A 22567-nucleotide genomic window follows, 5' to 3' on the forward strand; every position below is an offset into this window, starting at 1 on the left:
AAACTTTTTCCTAACGCGACAAAGGGAAAACGTTTACGACTCGAATATCAAAATCTTCCTTGATATCATCTTTAAAAGTTACATTATCTGGAGTAAATGACAACATCCAGAATACCATCCCAGGTTAACGTTCTTAACTGTAGGGGAGAAACGTGGGGTGTGTTTAATCCTGTGTTAACACAAACAATTTAAAGTTTACTTTTTTCTAATATTAATGTTCTCGATTAAACTTTGGCGTTGCAAAGCTAAAATAACTATAGAGGTTAAGGTCGAGCCTGTGATGAGGATACAACGTATCCCACGTTACTCATATTTATTCGATCAAAGAAGAAAGGTATATTTTACCATCATGGAAGTTTTATCGGTTTCCTGAGTGGTTGAATGGCGGAGAAGAAGTAACTCTGTTTTTACGAGGGGAAATTGTTTCGAGCCGGAAACGTTTTACCCTCCCAGACGAATACATCGGAAACAATATTACCCGACGTATTATTCGCTTGTATGTATATATTTGGTTGTTTTGATAATCGTTGCGCAGACTTACAAGCGTGGTTAAATGAAGCGCAAAAGGACGCGGTGGCTTAGGCCAATAGGCAGTGAGCACGGTGCGAGACAAATATGAAAGAAGCTTTTTAGCCCCCGGATACCGGTTGTTTCTCTCATTCCCTTCTTTTTACCCTAGCCAAGGATCCTCTTGTTTCATTATCCTCTTATCTCTTGGTGTTCTGATCTCGTTAACTTGTTGCTTTTTTTTTAAACAACGCTAAGTCTCATCAGCTAAGAGATGAAAAGGATACAACGGCTACCCAGTGCGATAAACTGTGCTCTTACAGAAACATTACTTTCCGTATCTCGGCAGTAAAGAAATTCGAAGACAGCTTACCGAACGGTGCTACATATAATACTTATATCTTGAAATTTTTATCTTCTTGACACTGAAAATTTTTATACCAACACAAAAGTTGTAATGAACTAATCGTTCTCTTTTTATCAACAAATAAAGGAGAAAGCTGAAATGTTTATTAATAGATACTAAAAATTTCATTCAAACGTAGTAAACAAAAATAAATAAAAAGTCAGAAAGGAAGGAATGCAATATTTAAAACCTGCAGCAAATCACCTAATTAAAAATATATTTTTTTATTGTTAGATTCACAATCTTTTGTTACCCCCATCATCTATCAAAATATATATTATGTCTCTATAATTTTATATCTTTGTGCAATTATCAATTATGTATTAATTATCATAATTCCGAGGACGAGTTCTCTCTTTATAACTTAAACAAGTGTACTACCTAACAAGGTAAATTTTTCTAGCAAATGATGATGTGAATATCTGCAACGTTGCAATTTTCAAAGGACTCTACTCTAGTGATTTTGTAACCTAATTAGTTCGCTTCTTCTAATACACGTCTGATTAATAAAGGCTACCTTCTTATGGGCAAATTGACTGAACGAATTACTGACGCGCGTTATGTATACGTTATTATTATCCATTTACAAGGTGACGGCGATTTATCGCAGCCTTCGAAAATGACCTCGATATTGATTATACGTACTGCCACCCATCCCCAACCCTTTAGCACCTTACGAGGATGAGACAGTTTCACACGCGTTTAGCAGCGACTGTGCAGCAGCCAATTAGTGCACACTCAGTTGAACGCCACGCTTGTGAAACGCCGTCATGTACTTACCTCATTCTCCCACGTTCAAACACGGAACTTGACTCTCTTTTGTGGTTCAAACTAATGTAATGAAAATTCCACCGTCATGTACTCGCGCGCGCATTTCTTTTTTTCTTTATTTTATTACTGTCGCTCTCGAATGTAGTTCAAGGGTTATAATATATAAAAAGAATTTTAGTATTTCGTCAACATTAACTACTTTATAGAATTGATAACGTTTTAATAGAAATTATGACTGTAATTGAATCAAGAATTAAGAAAAAAACAATGGGTGGTGAGAGTATCAAACAGAATATTGAAAAATTCAGTTTTATTGTCCGCGCTATTCTTTTAATAAATAGTAGCTCTTTTAGCGGCGGATTATCATTTCTATTTTTTCACAATAATTATGTTATGGTAACATAATTATATTATAATTAACAATTATGTTACACTTTATTATTTTATCATAATTTCGTTATAAAAAAAAGTATTAAATCTCTATGTCAAGGAAAAGCTTTGTTACACATTTATTGTCAGATTGTAATATTTTATAAAGATATTAAAACATTGGTGTGCGATTTTGATTTTCTATTATTTACAAAAGGCAAATTTAATCTGCGACATCTTAAGTAGGAAATATCTTTAGTGACTTTCCTTTATTAATATTTAGTGTATTATCATTGAACGTGTACCCTTTTTACGAAACACTCAACTTTCTGAGAGCTCAAAGAACTGCGATGATAAGCTACGTGTCTACTCGAGGTACGAAGCTTTAAAAGCTGACATGTCAAACAGTTATTTGACTCTCCTGACCAGTTTGACCAACCCTCAAGCTACTCTCAGTGACCTATTTCTGGTACAAAGAGACTTTTGTTATACTTCTGACGTTTTGACTCGTCCTCGGACTCTCGTTGTAGTGCAATAATATAAAATTTAACCAAAACAGCTTTTGTATAAAAAGACAAATTAATATTGCATTCAAAAATTCAAAAACTCAGAAAAATAGAGGAAACATATAATTGAAAGATTTTTTTTATATTATTAAGAAAAACTTCATTTAAATTTTCGTTTTTTTCAATTCAACGCGTCTAAAACAACACGTATGTCCAAAAACGAGCCATAAAACATCTTACAGACGTCTAAAAGACATTTGTGTCTCGATTTTGGACTTACCTGAGGTGTTAATCTTTTACCGATAATGTAAAATTTTTGATCATAATCTACAACCTAAATCGTTCAGATCACAGCAAACCTTTTTATTATTTCGGATTATAAAAAAGATTATGAAACTATAAAAAAAAAGATTATGACACTTTTAACAAGTTTTTATCATAATAGAAGCCAAGTTGTATTTTACTTACTTTTTACAAATGTAACAGTGCTTAAATATACAGACATAATTTTTATTCGTCTTTGTAACAAAACAAATAACTGAATTCTTGTATACAATTTCAACATTATTATACCAAAAATTTTTTAAGAGGTAATACCAAATCTCGCGCTTTTATCTTCTTAAAATTCATAATAAAAAAATTAGCTGTGCTTTAAAAGACCCAGCACTGTCGAGGTGAAGATTTAGTATTATATTCAAAAAGAAAATTTTTTCATAAAACAAAGTTAATAAAAGAAAAGAAATTAAATATAAAAAAATTATAATACATTTATAACAAATAATTTATCATTATTATAGATATTAGATTCGCTGTTCTTAAATTCCATATATGGTGCATTTTATATTCGTTAAATCTATGAAAATTAAATTTTTAGAGGAAATGTATTTTACATGAAATTTATATTCAAAAAATCACACTCATTGAAAGCTGTGAAAGAGAAATCTTGGCTGAGGACAAAAGGAAGAAAAGACAAGACAGTCTGCGCGTTAAGAAAGATGTGAAAAGAAGAGAGTATTCGGCATTAAATGTAACATCAGTACTCACGTCCGAGTCAGCTCCTTTGTCAGCTCCCGGACATGTGAAGGTCACGTATTCGTGACATCGTTTATGAACGACGAAACTACAGACTGAAACACAAGCGAAACGGTTCCTAGTTTTTCTTCTCAAGAACACCTTGGACAAATAGTGGAACCGATAAAATATCGGTCTGATCTTCTTACCTTGGCACTGATATCCCTGTTTTCCAAAGCCCCTGCAACAACAAACGAGATAAACTCATTAATTTAATGGATATCTCGCATAAGTAAAAAAATTAGTCATAGGCAACACATATATCATACACAATTCATATTTACGAATGTAAATAAAAAATATCTGAAAGTTTTATAGATACCACTTATAAATCAAATAAACTAAAATATGTTACCACAACTTAAAAAATTTATCTTAGAAATAGCATTATCGCATAATAAGAGTTTATTAAAGCAAGTTAATTAATTATAGCCATATACATATAGTACAGCCTAGTATAATATAATAGTATATATATACACGTATCATTGTAACATTTTTTTGGACATTTATTATTCCAGATTATGGATTCTAATTTACTCGCAAAACCCAGAAATAAGTTGATAAATAAATATAGATAAAAATAGATAAGCCAATTATTTGAAAAAGTAGTTCTTAATGTACTCTCAAATGTCAATCAAAATGTCAATAAGCAATCAATATGTTAGTAAACGTATAATCTCATGAAAGTATTAGAACACTATTATTGTATTTTTCTAACACTATTTGAACGAAAAGAAGAGAAATATACTTATAATTAGATTAAAATATACGATCTAAATGTTATACTTTTTCTTAAAAGTTTCACTGTATCCATGTAAATATTTGAATGTCTCATATTTTTTTTAATATTCAGAAATATTTTCCCTTTTGAATCCATCAGCTTTCAATTTTGGATTCAGTAAAAAATCGCAAATCTCATCTTAGCTCAAGCATATAATACATGTATATGTATAATATAATCAATTTGACACATCAATTAAATATAATAAAGCAAATAATTAATTTGAAGTATTAATTTGAAGTATTAATAATGAAGAAAGACACGGCGATAACCCGCAAACCTTCTGGTATAATCGAAAAAAATACCCTTGAAAGCCTCAAAAGCGTAATAAAGCAAATAAGTATATTTATAAAGTTTTAAGATCGGTACTAATAATTAAAAGCCTCAAAAGCGTAATAAAGCAAATAAGTATATTTATAAAGTTTTAAGATCGGTACTAATAAAAACTAAAATAGATATTACACTCAATATTATGAGACGAAATTTGACACATTATAGCTGTAGAGCACAATGTAATTTTCCTTTCGCGAATTCTCGGTGGAACAGTAATTGCACGAGCGATTTATGTCCCAAGGAAGAGTTCGCGTAATCGTCGTCAACTTTGCCAAAATAATTTTAACGTCACCCAAGTGGCTCAAATTAAGTGCAGTTGCTAATACGTAACGCGATACTTATAGCATCGTGCATAGTAACAAGATTATGAGTGGTTGTATACCAATCAGTTACGGATTATATTTGCATTTCATGACAATTTTGAAATTCCCATTTTTTCGATAAATAAAATAAAATTGACACATATTATTTACGTAAACTATACAAAGATGTAAATTTAAATATATCATTAGTAACAGAGTGAAAAGAACATAAATATTAATTGTACAAATTTTGTTCTAAAATCTAAATTTCGTCAACTTTATAAGAAAAAAAATTATGAAAGAAAGAAAAAGCAAGAGAATTGCAATTTTACACTATTAAAAAACAAAATTTAATATCCAGAAAATTATTTTATAGTAAATAAAATGATCTAGTTGTGTAATATATAATATTAATCATGCTTTATATAATTTATATAGTTTCTTATAATTTTTTCTTTTTCAGTTGAACCCTTTGATTATTTTAACATTAATCGACTGCAGAGCTTTTGCAATATTAATATTTATATCACGTAGTAATGTAAGTAATCTATTTCTGTCTCTACCATTGGGCTCGTTAATTAGCGCGGGCATCCTTTCACGTAAATACGGTTATTAAGAGTTAAGCTCTTCTAAAATTTAATAGCTCATTCACCGTGCGTCGAAGTGTCTGGAACGAACAATAAAGCAGAGATAAGTGGTAAGGAAAGGTTCACGAATGCCTCTCTTCGTCCTATATGTTAGCTACCCTAATCTACGTTAATGCAAGATGAAGCCTCTATATATAGATGATAATAGCCATCGATTAATTCTTATGGCAAAACTTGGGCTTCTCGAAATGATTTCATCGTCTAAAGACACACACACACATTCTCTCTCTCTCTCTCTCTTTCTATATTCTTCAAGGTAGGCTATATTAAGTTTCATGATTTCTCGGTGCTAAAAGAACACATTTTTTTCATGAGACTCAACAATCACGATTCAAACTTTGTATAAAAAGAGTTTTTATCCAATCATGCGGAAAACGGAATTTTAATAGCACTTTACGTTCCTCTCAATTCCTCCTGATTATTCGATGTTCGTTCGAAATTTCATTTTCTTCCTTAATCTCATGATTCAATGTAAGTATATATTTATTTTTAACCTATCGGGGCACAGAAGAATAAGTCATTTTGGAGTTGAACGTGAATAATAATTGAAAAAATTGGCCAGTAAAAAATATTTGTATATTTGTAGATATCACGTTTTTTAAAATTATTTTTATGTTTAAAAAAACTTCAAAATTTTTTGTGCCAAGGCTAGTAATGAATTATATAAAATTTTATAAAGTTTTTTATTTATAAAATTATTTACAGTACATCAAAAAAAATATTACAATTTCAATATATTCACGTAAAAATACGATATTATCGTTTAGCTGGATTTCAATAAATCGTTGCAAGAATTTGTTACTATTATATTATATATTATTATTAAATATTTATTATAATAGTATTTCACTATAATCGCGTGCTTTTCAGCTATTATAAATTTGTAAGTAGGTAATGTATAAGTTTATTTCGGATCGCGCAATGTTAACTTCGTACCATCTGTACGGTACGTATGTTCTGCAACAGCGATACACGATCCTAATGGCACACGCTTTACAATGCGTATAAATATTTACAGTATCAAGTAGACGCGCTATAGTCACCTAGTCTCTCCAAGTTCAATTTCTCGCATAAGAAGCTCTATGTATGGACGGATTACAACGTGACTATATTTCAACAGCGAATAGTATATTATAGTATATTAAAGTATACGCGCGCGACTTAATAATGTTATTAATTAAATTCTCATCATCAACTAAATTAACGAATTTATTTTTAATATCAATTCTTAATATCAAACGCAATTTGTGATGTGAATAAAATTCCTATGATTTAATTGTGAACAAAATTTCCTGATGAATTATAAATTTGTTCATTTGACGTTATATATAGAGTTACTCAAAATTAATCCATTAATAAAGAAATAATAAAATAGTCTTTACACATGTGCACGTCATCAGAGTTCATTGATGTTCTTTCTCGTCGTTATTACATACGTTATAATTGGAACAGCGATGTAATAAAATCACGTTACTAATCGGAGTTAGTTAACCCTCAAGCCATCCGCGAAGTGCGCACGAAATTCGAACGACCGAATATGTTCCGTGACGCAAAATTTATATTAAATTCACACTCTTACATTCATAAATTGTGAATTATTACGTGTTCGTTATTTACTCAATTCCTCGCTTGCATGCGATCGTTCCGTGCACATACGGATACAATTAACAGTTAGGAGAATATCGCCCGTTTGTCCATTTAACTAGAAGCCTTTAATTACGTGAATGAATTGCTATTTGAAAATATTTGATCAAGCGACGAGTGGACACGGCGAATGTGATAAATCAAATTGGTTAGAATGTTACCAACGTTAATAAAACGATCCTTTTTCAAGCAGCTGCATTTTTCATATCCATGTATACTTGTTGCTTTGGAATATCCACAATCTTCACTGTTGGACACAATTTCTTTTATGGAATTAAATTGATTAAATTTTTATGGAGCTTTTTTTTCTAGCGGGTGAAGCATAAAGGAAACGTCGTTTTTGTTTTCATGTTGTGATTATGAACGTATTTTACGCAGCTTATATCCACATCTTGTCTCATTAATCTCGATTATAAATCCCCTGTCGCTTTGCAAAATACGCATTGTCTAACTTGTTATCCTTATCTAACGTATACATTAAACACAAGCGACACATTTACGATTCGATGCTTCATCTTATAAGCGTTTAATCTTGGATAATGTTATGCCGCTATATTTAATTATGCAATATTATCAAAAATGTTACATAATGTATCCACGAGAAAAAAAGTGCTCGTTTCCAGCTGTGGATAAAAGTGCATTTCAACGCCGATCGGTGTTTATGAACTCTAACGGATGAGGACTCTATGCTGGATTGCCGATTAAATCAGCTTCAATGAGCAAATCAATATTTCAAGGTTCCATTGAGTACTCGCACCGATCATTTCGACGGTTGGTCATCGCTAACCTCTCAATTAAATCGTATCTTGGATCGAGCCAAATTATATGAATATAACCAATTAAAAAAAAAAAAAGAAGTGCTTCATAAACTAATAATCGTACGCGAGATTTCTTCATATTTTTTGCATTAGTACCTTTGAAAGAAAATACATAATTTTTTAAACGTGTGCGAATCTCGAAACTTACATCTGACGCGTGCACGTGGCACCTCTTTCCACTTTTTTAAAAAACTGTTTACACATTTTACACTTGAACATTAATATTTCATTCGACATAAAACGACGACATATAAAGAACCTAAAGATGTTATTGTTGAAATAATCATTAATTATTTGTTTTTTCTCTATTATTACAAGTGCAATTAATTACGCATAATACTCAAACATACAGATAAATTTATTAACAATTTATACTTCTTGATATAAGATCTTCATATAAAAAAAAATTTTAAATTCTTTAATTTCTCATTTTATATTTCAAGAAAATATTAGTTATTGCGTTTTTTCTCTGTTTAAGCAAAACATTTTACTGAAATATAAAATAAAATGCATAAACTTTCTTTTTTTTCATCACTTAAAGCATTAGGTCGTTTTATATCGTTGATAGCTATCACGTCGGCAAGTTACGATGATGCGCGCGCGCGTATATCAAAAATAAAAAATACTTAACAACGGACGGCATCGATGACGCACGCCGTACAACGGGAACACAACAAAAAGGCATCACGGCGTCAAGGGTTAAGGGTAGAACATGTACGGCAAAAGGTAGGAAGCCATGCAAGATAAAGGGTTATGGATTACGGAGTTTCTTTACCGGGACTGTCCGCGATGAAATGAAAGCATTAATGTACAATAGCGAAATGAGAAAAATAGAGATTACGCAACAAATATAACAAATCTGTAATTAGCCTACATTACTATGAACTTTAGACCGGAATGCAAAGATGGCATAATGCGGAAATGACTGTTTATCGTACCACACAAATGCACGCAAAATCGTATTCAGAAAAAAAAACGAAAAGAGGCGTAGTTCAATGAAAAGGTTATGATCTTTCGAATTTCTCTGGATAATAAAAAATCAGAAAAATTAAATTAAACAATCACAAATAACCCATGAATTATTTATGCATCTGTTTTAAAATATAAACATAACATTTGAATCAAATAACAATAAATGCATAACTTAAAAAATCGTTATTTTCATGGACATTTTTATAATTTTATACTTGTTGTAACACCGAAAACTATATATTAAAAATTCAAATATTTGTCATTCTTGATTGTTCAATATCAATATGTTTTTCTACATATTTAGTAGTAAAAAACACACACAGCTCGGCTCAATAGCCCTTATTTATTTATTTATTTATTTATTGTCTAAATAAACACAATACTTTCACTAGTTGCTGATAATTTAGATATGGTAGCTTTTCCCCAAAGAAAAAGTTACGACTCGCGGGAAATGAACGTGGAGAGCAGTCGAATCGCCAAGAGGAAATCAATCGAGAAATCACGGGAAATGGACAACGAATCGATCGAATCACCCGGAAAAAATTCACTCTGGGTCATACAATAACGTTTCAACACATGAAGCATCTTTGGTCAATGTCAGTAGAAATGAGATCAGTATTACCTACGCGGTGAGCTGATTTTGATGTATTACAAACATTTCAATAAAATTTTTTTAACGACTAAATTTTTATCACGACTAAATAAACATAATTTTTCTAACAACGAGCTGAAGTTAACTTAAAAGTAAATCTGTCTACAAATAAAAATTAAAAAGCAGAAGTTATAAAACTTGATCAATAAAATTGATTCAATTTTATTGATCAAGTTTTATAACTTCTGCTTTTTAATTTTTATTTGTAGACAGATTTACTTTTAAGTTAACTTCAGCTCGTTGTTAGAAAAATTATGTTTATTTAGTCGTGATAAAAACACAGTAACTTACCTATATATAGAAGATGTATTTTTCTTTTTTTATAGCATTCGAAACTAAATTACGAAAAATTTTACGACTGCTATTTCTTTGCACTTAAGAAAGCTAATTTTAAACAAATACGTTTTTTCATTTCAAAAAGCTATTTTACGAAATAGCCTGAAAATAGACGGGTTTCACAAATTTTCAATCTACCATTTTAACCTCGATTTCAACAGATGAATTGGATATTACAAATCGTTTAGGGAAATGAGTCGATACAATCGTGTAAAATATATTATAGATGAAATCTATCGTGAATCGCAATTGGGTACACTTGCGATGCAACAATAGCCACGATGAATGCAGAATTCCTATATAAAATTCACTGCACGCACGATTTATTTCGGCCCACATTCCACATCGCAAACGCGATTATTCATGGACATTTATTAATGACATCGTTAATGACACGTAGTGTGATGAGGGTCCGATATAAAAAGAACCATTTACGTCGACAGACGGTTTGTTGACGACGAATTGCCAACGAGAGCACTCTCTCTCTCTCTCTCTATGCTAGACAGAGTACTTTCCGCTCTAGAATAAATAAATCTCACATCAACATTGGACCACTAACAGTTAAACGACCTCACGACCATCTGTCTAAGGTTATAAAGAGCTCTCTTTTTTTTTTTAAATACTTATCTATTAATCTATGCTAATTTTACGTCAAAATTAATAGCCGTGACCGCATTTCTATCAGCTTAGTTTTTTATATTCGTAATGTATTCCAATGACACAAAAATAAAAATATTGACTTCTTGTATAAATAATTGAAATTAAGAATCTATTAATCTCTTGTTCTCGTTAATCAATAGTGATATTATTAAACTTTCTTTGTATATGTAATATAACTTATCATAAAAACATAGAAAATGATTAAAAATTATATTTTTATTTTATAAAGAAATAGACCCGTACGATAAAAATGACAAAATTTTATTTTCCTCAATTAATCCATTTGTACTTTTAGTATTCTATTTTTTAAAGGTACAATCCATTCAGCTCTATGAATATTTCGAAGATTGATCAATCAAACACTTTGAAACATTCGGAGCATTAAATGGATCGTAGTTCAAATTGTATATTTTTGAAATGTATTATTTTTTAGATTTACTTATTAAACACAAGATATATGGTATGTGTGTAGTATACGCTACGCATGTTATTACTGTTGTTATATTAGTGGCAATAAGATTATATGTAATTTCTATAAAAACTAAAATACCTTTTATTCATGTTATAGTATTATAATATTATTCTTTTATATATCTTGTGACAATGTATTATAATTCACAGTATAATCTAAACGTCGCTATATCTCATATTCTCATCTCAAATGTACATGGTAGATTAAAACGCCTAGTAGACAGTACGTAGGCAGAGTTTGGCTGCTCGCCAGATATAACTCTCAGCAATTATCCGGATACCCATTTCTCGCCGTTGGATATACGATGAAATAGAGGATAAAGAGAGAAAATAGAGATGTAGCGATCCCACGATTATGAAAAAAAATTGCTCTTATTCTATTACTGCAAAGAAAATAAACCAACGATTGTAAATCAATTCTTTCAATAATTTAAGAGTACTGTTACAAACATAAGTTACATAGTCGTAATTTAAAAAATCACTATCTCTTGATTGAAAAGAATGAATAGGAGAGAATGTTCTAAATCGGACCATAAAAATAGGAGAGGTCCGATTTGGAACTAATAGTTCAAAATGGTCTGAAACAAAAATGAAAGAAATTAAATGATCTTTCGAACGGCACCATTAGTTTTATGATCGAACTTTATTTACGCCTTATAGAGAACAAAAACTGCAAATAGGTCCGATTTAGACTACTCTCCCCTATATTACATAAAGAATTATAAAAAAACAACAAATTTTTTTGCCGACATTAAAAAATTTCCCTTTTTCCTTTAGAATTTTTATAATTTTTACAAAAAATACAAAGTTATAAATTTAAATAGAAATAGGGTAAAAAGCGTTCGAGAAATTTTTAATAATATTAATTTTTGATATTATAGAAAATATTTTAGAATTTTAAATTATTAAATTTGGCAGCATGTGATTATATTAGCCACCCCTTTTATTATAATTAAAATTCTTTTTTCTCTCTTTCTCTTTCTCTTTTAAATATTGAAAATATTTATTCTTATTGTTGATTTGATGACACCATCAAAAATAAAAAAAGTGCATAAGGCATAATTTACAAATTTATTTTATATTCATTTTTGAAACTTAAGTTCCGTGTAATTAAAGGCACTACTATAAATGCACCTCTTTGACATTCGAGAACAATCCTCAAAAACAAAGACAAGTTAAAATAAGAGAGAAAACCAGCGAAGCTGTATTCCAATTAATGGAACTTTGTGCCGAGTTTCGCTTTTCGTTGATACTATGGATCTTGATAAAGAGATAGCGAAGTGCGGTTAATGAAGATGGCAATAAGAAACTGATTACCGACTACGCGCGATGACAGTTCTGGAAAATAAGCGCTTTTCCTCACATCTGTTCCGCACATCGAATGGCGGAATCTATTAAAATTATTGTTTATTTGTATTATATTTAATGTTATAGTTTTAAAAGAACTTTATACAGAAAAAGAGAAGAAAAAAGAGGGAGAAAGAGAAGAGAAAGAGTGATTATCAGTAAAACGCTCAAGTTATATTTAGCTATTACATAGAGTGTTGCAGACACAAAGTGACCCAGTTGCATATTAAAAGTATCAGATATACTTTGAAAAAAATCTTTCACAGAAAATTATGTTTTCCGTGTATATAAAAATTAATTTGACTATCAGCTAGTATTTGGGTATGCAATAATAATATGTACATATATAGTTACATTAGATTTATGTTAGACCTAAATATACATTGCACATTGCGGTTGCACTCGATTTATGTACACGATTTAATTACATTAAAACACACTGTAACAAATATATTTCACCGACTTATACGTCTTATCGCGTATTTATCGTTCGCATTGTGTAGTGTCACGACGTAGCCATGTATTGTAGAAAATAATACAGCGTAAACTCGGAACGCCGATATCGCGGGCCGCCGGTAAGAGCCACGGTAGCAGCGAGGTGAAGCGGGAAATAAGCGTTGGCCTTCGTTGGATGATATAAATATCGCGATTCAGGCAACTCGCGCGCTGTCTTCCGAGTCACGAAAACAATGAATGGTTGAGTGAAATTTCTGACAGAAGGGGAGTTCAACAGGCAGTTCGCTGGCCTTCCGCCAACACGTGGACGTTCATATCGATCATGATCAATGCATGTCATTTTCTACATAGTAACAAAATTAATTACCACGAACACTTTGGATAAATTAGAGCAAATGAGATTTGTCTATCGAATCAAAAATAAAAATGAATATTTATGAAAAAAAATTTCACAGCAAAATAAATAATAATAGGTTCTCGAAGAATAAATTTTAAAACCGAGCCGTCGCATTTTGAATCATGAGATTCGTAAGGGATTCAAAATAGCAAACAGCTTAACCGAATCTCTCTCTTCAAAGCTTTTTGATACTTGCGATCGTATAGAAAAGTACGGAGATCTTTTTTGATCAAAGAAATATTTTGGCAAAATAAAATAGATTTTTCAATCTTCGACATTTTGCTGAACTTTGAGATTATTTTTTATGAATTTTTTTTATAATGAAGTTGGAATTGTTAAAAGTAAAAATCATAAAACAAATTTCTTAATTGTACATTTTTAATATTATACGTTGTATACTTCAAGCATAATTTTAACAGAACCATCTAACGACGATATTTTGGTTTCCACTGAAAGGAGAAGATAAATATGAGTCGAGTCTTAATGAGAATTTAATCAAGTGGGGTAGTTGTGTGGGTAGACTGAAAGATCACCGGCATATTTCTTATGTTCTTGCATACGAAGTATAAAATGTGATACTTTATGTTAAAACAAACAACTTTTTCCTTTAACAAATTGTGCCTGATAAGTAGGAGAGCTGGTTAAAACTAACTAAAGAGCGCTCTTGTCTACGTGACGCTCAAGGTTGTTATTTTCATGTAGAACAATGAATCAGCTTTCTAAAATCCAAATATTTTAACATTACAATTTTAGAAAACTGATTCCATGTTTTGTAGTAAAAATAAAATAATGTATGTGTGTGTGGGAGGAATTCCAAAGATATTTATTTACTTTTTAATATTCAGTTATTAATATTCAGTGTAAATTGTGTTTTACGAAACGATGTGCATATAATCTTAGAAATGGTTTTACCAATACTTTTACAAGTTTTTTATTTATTTCAAAAACAATTATTTACAAAGCGTCGGGGAAGCATAATTAAAAAATATATATTTATTTAAAAAAATATAAATCGTATTTTTTATATTAAAATAATTTATATTTTTTATAATTCTTTTAATTCTCCTGACAATTCATAAATAATTGTTTTAAAAATACATATGTAATAAATTTCATATCAAAACTGAAATTTTATGTAATTATGTAATTATTATAACGTTTTAAAAGTTAATAATTTTAAACAAATTCTTTGTAACTTTATTTCATTTTAAGATATACCCTGTTTATACACCAAGAAAAATTTTGGTTGAAAATAAACCATCATATCAATCAGAATTCTGGTCATTTCAATTAAAATGTAACAGAGTTAACCAGAAAATTCTGATTTGTTCATTTTCAACCAGAATTTCAATTAACTAGATTCTTCAATTCAACTAGACTTTTTTTCCAGTGTAGATTTGTTTTTTTATCATTGCCAGAGGTCTTATTATTGAATTACCTTGACTCGATATTATTCATACTTATGAATTCAAATACGGCTAATAAATTATACCCACATAAACGAGATTTGACTTCTTTGTTCCAAAAATAGATATCGCGATACACGTCCGAGGGCGGCCCGTCGTACAACGTAAGATATATATATTCATACAAAGAGGCGGAAACCCGGATAGAGGGATTGGAAATTCTCGAATGCGGGAGGCAGAAGCCTCGAGTGCATCCTGAGGTACATCGCATCATTCCACCCCCGTTATACAGCACAGAAGGAAATCCGGTGGCAACCAGCAGACGGCATATACATATCGTCAAGCGAAGTGGTGGGAGCCATACGAATTCTCACAAATTACTGAGGCATGGCCGGGATTACGAGAATCCGTGTCCTGATATTCAGTAATTCTGAATACGAGTAAATACGCGGTGATAAGGGGAAAGCGGGAATAGAGAGAGAGAAAAAGAGAGAGAAAGAAAATGACTCCTAAAGATGTAATACAATGCATTTTGTATGTCACGCGATATTATAACAAATGAGTATCCCAGCCGTTTTTCTTCTTCGCTTGAGAGAGCCGCAGCGTTTCTCATGAATAAAACGGCGCGCGAATAAATTTTGCGCGTTGTTACACAACAGTCGCTCGCGAATGAAACGCGAGTGGAACGACGAGATGGCCGGTCGTCGTTGCACTTAGTTTGTGCATAAGCATAAAAGCGTGCCTCCACTTCTTCATTGCGACGTGTATCAAACGCAGCGAATGTTTCATCGTTTATCGTTACCATTGCACTGTCGCGTCGGACCGTCGAGAATGAAGAGAAACGATCTATCTCGAGGAATACACGTCGTAATGTTTAAAGTACTACTGTTATCCAACTTCCTGTCCCTGTGAGTATACGCTATAAATTGGGGAATTTCGGATGTGATTAATCTCAAGCTTCCTAAAAAGGGATACAAGAAACATCCGGTAAAATTCACAAACGTGCGCGACAGGAATTTATTTCCCTCTTCTAATTTCTTGCACAACACGCAGTTTATGAAGTACAAATTTGTAAAGATAAAAAATTGATTATTTACAGTTTTCAATAGGTTATTTGACATTATTAAAATATTGATGCGTAAACAGCATCAATAATCGTTAAATTGTTAGTCAATTTAACTCGCGATATTACTGCAGTAGTTAATTAGTGTTGCGTTCAAGAATTACATACGTATAATATATAAATTCACACGCAATTATTTAGAAGCACCCGTGATCCAGCTTAGACCGCTGTTGCATTGCATCTCATTCGATTTGAAATTTAGCGGTCCAATAAGAATTGATATTGCGAATTTGTAAAGTTTCAAAATATATTTTAAAGAAGATGAACAGTTGGAAAAATTTATGCATCTAATCAGGGAATGGAAAGTTACTTTTTAAAAGTAACTAGTTACAGTTACTCTCGTTACCGAGTAAAAAATGTAACGAGTTACCGTTACAGTTATCGCTTTTTAAAAGTAACTCGTTACAGTTACCATTACTCGAAAAATAACTTTTCGTTACTTTTCCGTGACTTTTTTAAAATCAATCTAAAAATGTACTTTTGCATTTTTTGTATTTTTTTTTATATGTAACACTGACAAACATATAGTTTTATTAAAAAAAAAAAAAAAACAATGTAGACTATGGCTCAAATAATAAATTAAATTAAAGTAAAATGAGAAGGGTTACGAGCCAAAAATGAAACAGTTTATTTCCGATAAGAACAACGATGACAATGTAATTAAATGTATAAATATATATATTAGAACAATAACATGGATAAAAACAAGATAAAAACAAACGACGTTTCGACACTTATTGTTATCGTCTTATTGGAAATAAACTGTTTCGCTTTTGGGTTCGTAGCCCTTCTCATTTTTTACTTTTAATTAATTTATTTTTTAATTTTTTTAAAATACAATTTTGTAATTCTAAAACCTGTAAAATATGCAACAAACTGAAATATTTGTATGTCCTATGCATTACATAGAAGATAGAAGTGTAAAATAATTACTGAATCATGACGGCCGAATGCCTAAGGGCTTTCAAGTCTTATTGATAAGCGCTATTAATGGCGTGTATCCAATCGAACCGTGTGCAAAGTAACGACAAAAGTAACTGTAAATTTCGTTACCGTTATCCAAAAAATATAACTCGTTACCGTTACAGTTACCAAAAAAAAAAAGTAACGCAGTTACCAGTAAAGTTACCAAAAAAGTAACTTGTAACTGTAATTTCGTTACAAGTAACGAGTTACTTCCATTCCCTGCATCTAATTGATCCATATCAATATGCATTTGACAACAAAATTCGCGTTTATTTTCTTTGGCTTGTAATTCTTAATTCTGAAAGAGATTAAAATTCGACTAATCAGATAATTTTAATTTTAATTGTTTTCGCTCTCAATGAATTCTAATTTGCTCCGATTCGTAATCTTCAATCTTCAATGCATAGTGTAATACAGGCTTAATGTAGGCTTATTGTAGACATGGACACATAAGTAAGTATAGGTAAGAACAGTAAATTCACTCTGTGTCGACACTTTTAATCTTGAGGATCACCCATGCCATCAGCCATGTTATTGTATGTGGGCAATGTACAAGAGCGAAGTTAGTGAAGTTATCGATTGGTTAGTTTTCTCGATCCAATTATTTGAACTAAACTAAATCCAAATACTAGATCGTAGTATAAATGATGATTTTATTTGGACAGAAACTGATTGGCAAATATTGTCGCTATGTCGGTAGCTATGTAATTCGCGCATGTGCAAGAACATTGAGTAGCCTCAAAATTGGAAGAGTAAACCTACTATTATTGTCTATTGTAATGAATTGGATTGCAAACTGCAAATCATTGACCAGCCAATCTGATTAAAGTAGTTAAACATCCAGATTGTGAACAACCAGATTGTAAAATAGGTAATCTGTACCTATTATGTTTGTGATATGCAATCCAGATCTGATGATATTTGATCTACATTCGCAACGTAGTGTTGACACTGTACACCGGCTTTACCACAAATTCGATTTATGTTTTTTGGACGTGTTTTATTTCATGCGTGATGCACATGATGTATCATTTTATTCATCTTTGATATCTGGTGAACAAGAAGGATAAAATGATATTATGTGTATTATCCGTGAAATGCAATGTGTCCTTATATATACATATATATATGTTTGATCCGTAATATGCTAGATTTACACTATGTGTACCTATATATGATAGCCGACATATGACGTCCGATATCTCCAATAGGAGAATTTGTTCCTTGAAAATAAAAATATTACTAACTAGAATCGAATTCATATATTGTCATAAATTAAATTATATTTATAACATATAACTTAATTTGTTAATAATATTTCTTTATAATATATTAATAGTAAATAATACTAATATTTTAAATTAAATAAATCTCCAACAAGTTAACTCCAACTTGTATTATTTAAACTAAATTCTTCACTGGAGTTATTCTCTTGGGAGCAATACACGCCACCAAATGCGACGGAGTCCATACTTCTCGTAAGTGAAAAACCATATAGCCTTATTCTCTAAAAATATTATATACGAAAATACTAGGAAAATCTATAATGTACGTAACATATATATTATATTTTCGTACGTGATATTTTTTGAGAATATAGCTCCAAGATAGAATAAAAGGCACCAGCTTCTTCATCTGTATTCAAGAGATTCTTCATCTGTATTCTAACAGAATGATTTCTCAAAGGTGACTTTAGAGAGCTCCAAGATAAAAGTAAACGAAACGTATTGTGAGAGTATTATTTCGTTTAATTTTATGTAAAAATTAATTCGAGTGCCTATTATTTGTATATAATATTATATGCATATAATATTAACTAAATGTGTTGAATGTTCCTTCTACTGTAAGATATTGTAATTCCACAGACATTGAATGTTTCAGCAATGTCTTTTCAACGTTGAATTTACATTTTGCATTGTTGCAATTCAATGAGAGATCTGAGATGTATATTCAACATTTATCTGTTGTATGAATATGTGTATAAAACGTTCAATGTATATTTTTAATACGTTTTTTTAAAACATTATTACTGTGCCATATTGGATTACACACAAATTTTTTTTTGGACACCTATACATATATTTGCATAGCGACAGATTGTATTTACTCAGCGGTGATCGAGTTGTTGAAAATTTGTTTAACAGAGCTAATCCTAAATCATGCGAGAAACTTCCCGTGAGGATGTAATTTAGGTCATAGAAGAACAATTTTGTCCGGCTCTACCCTGCGTAATTCTCTTCCCGATAAAATAACATCCCTAACATGACGTTGGGAAGAGAGTTACATCTTTTCAATCGTGATAGCTTGCGCACACTTGCATCGTGCAGACCGAAAGAAAGCAAGGAACTCATACAAGAAACTTCGATTTTTCGCGATTAACCTTTCACGCGGTGCTGGTTGCCCAACGGATGCGCTTTTCAGAATCCGGCATTCACCTTTTATTCGTCTCCACAAGGAAGAAAGCGGTTGTCGATTCGTTGCGACGATAAAATTTATGTCGCGCGAATAAAAAAAATAGAGTCGCGTTTAAACTCGGCAAAGAAAGAAAAGAAATCGTTGTTATCACTTTTGATATAAAAATGTCTAAAGAAACAAGCTTAAAAGTCAATAAGCAAGTTATAAAAACACTATTTAACAAGTATTGTGAAATTATTTAAAGAAATAATTTCCACTTTTATTACTTTTATTGAAAACTCATGATTCACACGAAGTCCAGGAAATCTCAAGTCAATAATAGATTACAAAGAATAAGTATGCTCTAGATTCGATTCTGAATTTAGCAATGTATGTTCAATTATATCTCTTATATTCACATTTACGATTTGTAGTTTTTTAAGATTATTACATTTGTATTATATATTTTGATAAACAATAAGAAATTTTATAAAAGAATGCTTTATGTAAAATCTAATTTCTTATTTAGTACATATTTATAAATCTACAAAAAAAAAAAGCCATACACACATTATAAATATATTCCTCAATTCAGATTGTAACTGTAAGATATCAATTTTTCCGTCATTCACACAGCCATGTAGAAATACAGATAAGAAGCTTTATTTCTTTAAATGGATTAATTATAAAATTTTCTCATTTTCTCTCCTGACTTTATTAATACTAATTAAATAGCCATCATATCTATAAAGAAATTTAATTATCATTTAATTGTTATGGGATTCAAGTTGTCCTCGAAATTAAAGTCAACTGTGCGTGAAAGGCGACTGATAAGAATCTGCCGTCGTTCACCAAAGAAACTTCGTTTCACGCAACGCTTATGTCGTCAATAAATCTCATCTGCCGGCCAAAGATTGATTGAAAGGACTGAAGAGCGATCTTTTTACGAAGTTACGCCGAAGAAATGGTCTCTGTGAAGTTAGCACCTCAACTTTAAAAATCGGAAATTTTAATAACAGTACTGCTTGCACCCGCAATAGTTCTAGAGTTCCTGATAGGTTTAATCAATAGTACTGTTGATTTTTAGGCCAAAAATTTTTAAAAATAAAAATATGCGGTACTAACTTCGCGTGGCACCGCAAGATTTGAAAAAGCCGATTTTTATGACGGAATCTCACAGTACTCGAAGAGTACTACAGTTCCTGATCGATTATAAGAATAGTACCGGCCATTAAATATTTTTAAATAAATTTTTAAAAAAAGAGCTCCCACCTCAACTTTCAAAAAAATTATTTTTTTTTGCGCCATTTTGTAGTACTCGAAGAGTACTACAGTTCCTGATCGGTTTTAGTGACGCTACCCACCTTTTTAATATGTTTAAACAATTTTTCGATCCGCGCGCTGGCACCGCACGTCAAGAGTAAAGTACCCCTAAACAGCCAGTACTGGCCGACTTTTCGACTTTTTCCTACAGTACTACAATAGTTCCAAAGAAATATGCAGGTGTCGACCCGAGTATGCCCGTTTAATATGTTTAAATAATTTTTTAATTTTTCCGCTAGCACCGCACGTCAAGAGTAAAGTGCCGCTAAACGGCCAGTACTGGCCGACTTTTCGACTTTTTCCGACAGTACTACAATAGTTCCGAAGAAATATGCAGGTTTCGACGCGAATACTGGCTGTTTAGAGGCATTATACTCTTATCGTGCAGTGCCAGCGGAAAAATTAAAAAATTATTTAAACATATTAAACGAGGAGTACTCGTTAATACTCTTCGAGTACTGTGAAATTCCATCATAAAAATTGGCTTTTTCAAATCTTGCGGTGCCACGCGAAGTTAGCACCGCATATTTTTATTTTTTAAAATTTTTGGCCTAAATCAACAGTATAACTATTGATGAAACCTATCAGGAACTCTAGAACGATTGATACATTGATCTCGATGTGCGCATCGTATGTCTAATTTGTTTGATCGACGACAACAGCCACATAGTCGGACCAGGAAATTCCTGATCTGTCGAAAAAGGGCTCGTCGATAATATATTATAGAGGAGAGATCGTGCTTATAAAGTTGATGCAAAAATAATGTCTGTTTTTCGCAATGAAAAATTAATTATTTACAGATTTTAATATGTCATTCAACATCGTTAAGTTCGATTTAAAGATGCGCAAAGAACATAAAAAAATTGTTAAATTGTTAATTAATTTAATTTGCGACGTTACTGCGGTGGTTTATTAGTGCTGCGTTTCAAGTCTGAACAAATTTCGGCGCGCAATTAAAAATCTACATACATAATATACATATAAATTCAGACGCAATTATATCATATATAAGCATCCGAGATCTAGCTTGATTGTTATGGTATGTTCTGATTTTAATCGGTTTGAATGTCTGTTTTTATTGTTTCAAACTTTGGGGGTTTTATTCCACAATAAGGATATGTTCGATTGTGTTTATGTTGTATTTTCAAGCGCAGATTTCACTATATTAATTGTGCTAGTAATTTGGTTTTCAATGTTAATTTTATCAATTATTAAAATTATTATTAAATATGAAAAAAAAGCAATTCTGAATTTTTTTAATACAAATTCAAACTAAGTTTGAAAACAACAGAAACAAGAATCAATGAAACATTTGGCTAGGAAAATAATGATAATTTCAAAAATTTCATAATAGAAATTATAGTCTAGAAAATGAAAAGGGTCAGAAATGGTTTGTAGTCATCGACCATAAAGGCAATTATTGAAGCAAATCTATTAAAAACTATTGAAGAGATTGCACAGGAACTAATTAATCAATCATTTTTGATCAATCAATAATTGTCACTTTAATCAAATTAGAAAAATATAAAACAGACATTATTTTTGCATCAATTTAACATGATCCACTACTCCAGCGGTTCAATTTTTTTTCTTGTCGCACTATCGGCTACGAGTATTCTTGTATCGATACGACAAGCCGACACAAACGATCCTTGATGATAATCAATGATGATCTAGAAATATCAAGAATCGTCGATCAGTGGAGAAAGGATTTCGAAACTCGATCAGTGATTTCGTTTTTCATTAATATTTTAGTTAGGCACGAGTTCTCCGTTGTCAATAACAGTCAATGGAAAAATTCCAGTGCTTTAGACATGACATTGTGAAATATTACTGCGATAATTCTTAAAAGTTCCTGCGAAAACTGAAGTAGAATATTGGAAAATGGAGAGAAACCGTGTCTTCC

General features: G+C 31.2%; 1 protein-coding gene across 3 annotated transcripts in view; it reads right to left on the reverse strand.

The window, feature by feature from the left end:
- Pkc53E (Protein C kinase 53E) overlaps positions 1-22567 on the reverse strand; it is a 64545-nt gene that overhangs the window by 24684 nt on the left and 17294 nt on the right. For 2 of the 3 annotated variants that reach the window (XM_018550544.1, XM_018550543.1), the window contains exons 2-3: positions 3780-3811; positions 3604-3686 (exon numbers count right to left, since the gene is read on the reverse strand). In XM_018550544.1, the coding sequence (XP_018406046.1) occupies positions 3604-3686; positions 3780-3811 (115 nt within the window). Of the gene's footprint in view, positions 1-3603; positions 3687-3779; positions 3812-22567 lie in introns of those variants that run through there. The other variant, XM_018550545.1, reaches the window with a different exon arrangement.

The sequence above is a fragment of the Cyphomyrmex costatus genome, unplaced genomic scaffold (genome assembly GCF_001594065.2).
Source record: "Cyphomyrmex costatus isolate MS0001 unplaced genomic scaffold, Ccosl1.0 scaffold123, whole genome shotgun sequence".
Lineage (NCBI taxonomy): Eukaryota > Metazoa > Arthropoda > Insecta > Hymenoptera > Formicidae > Cyphomyrmex > Cyphomyrmex costatus.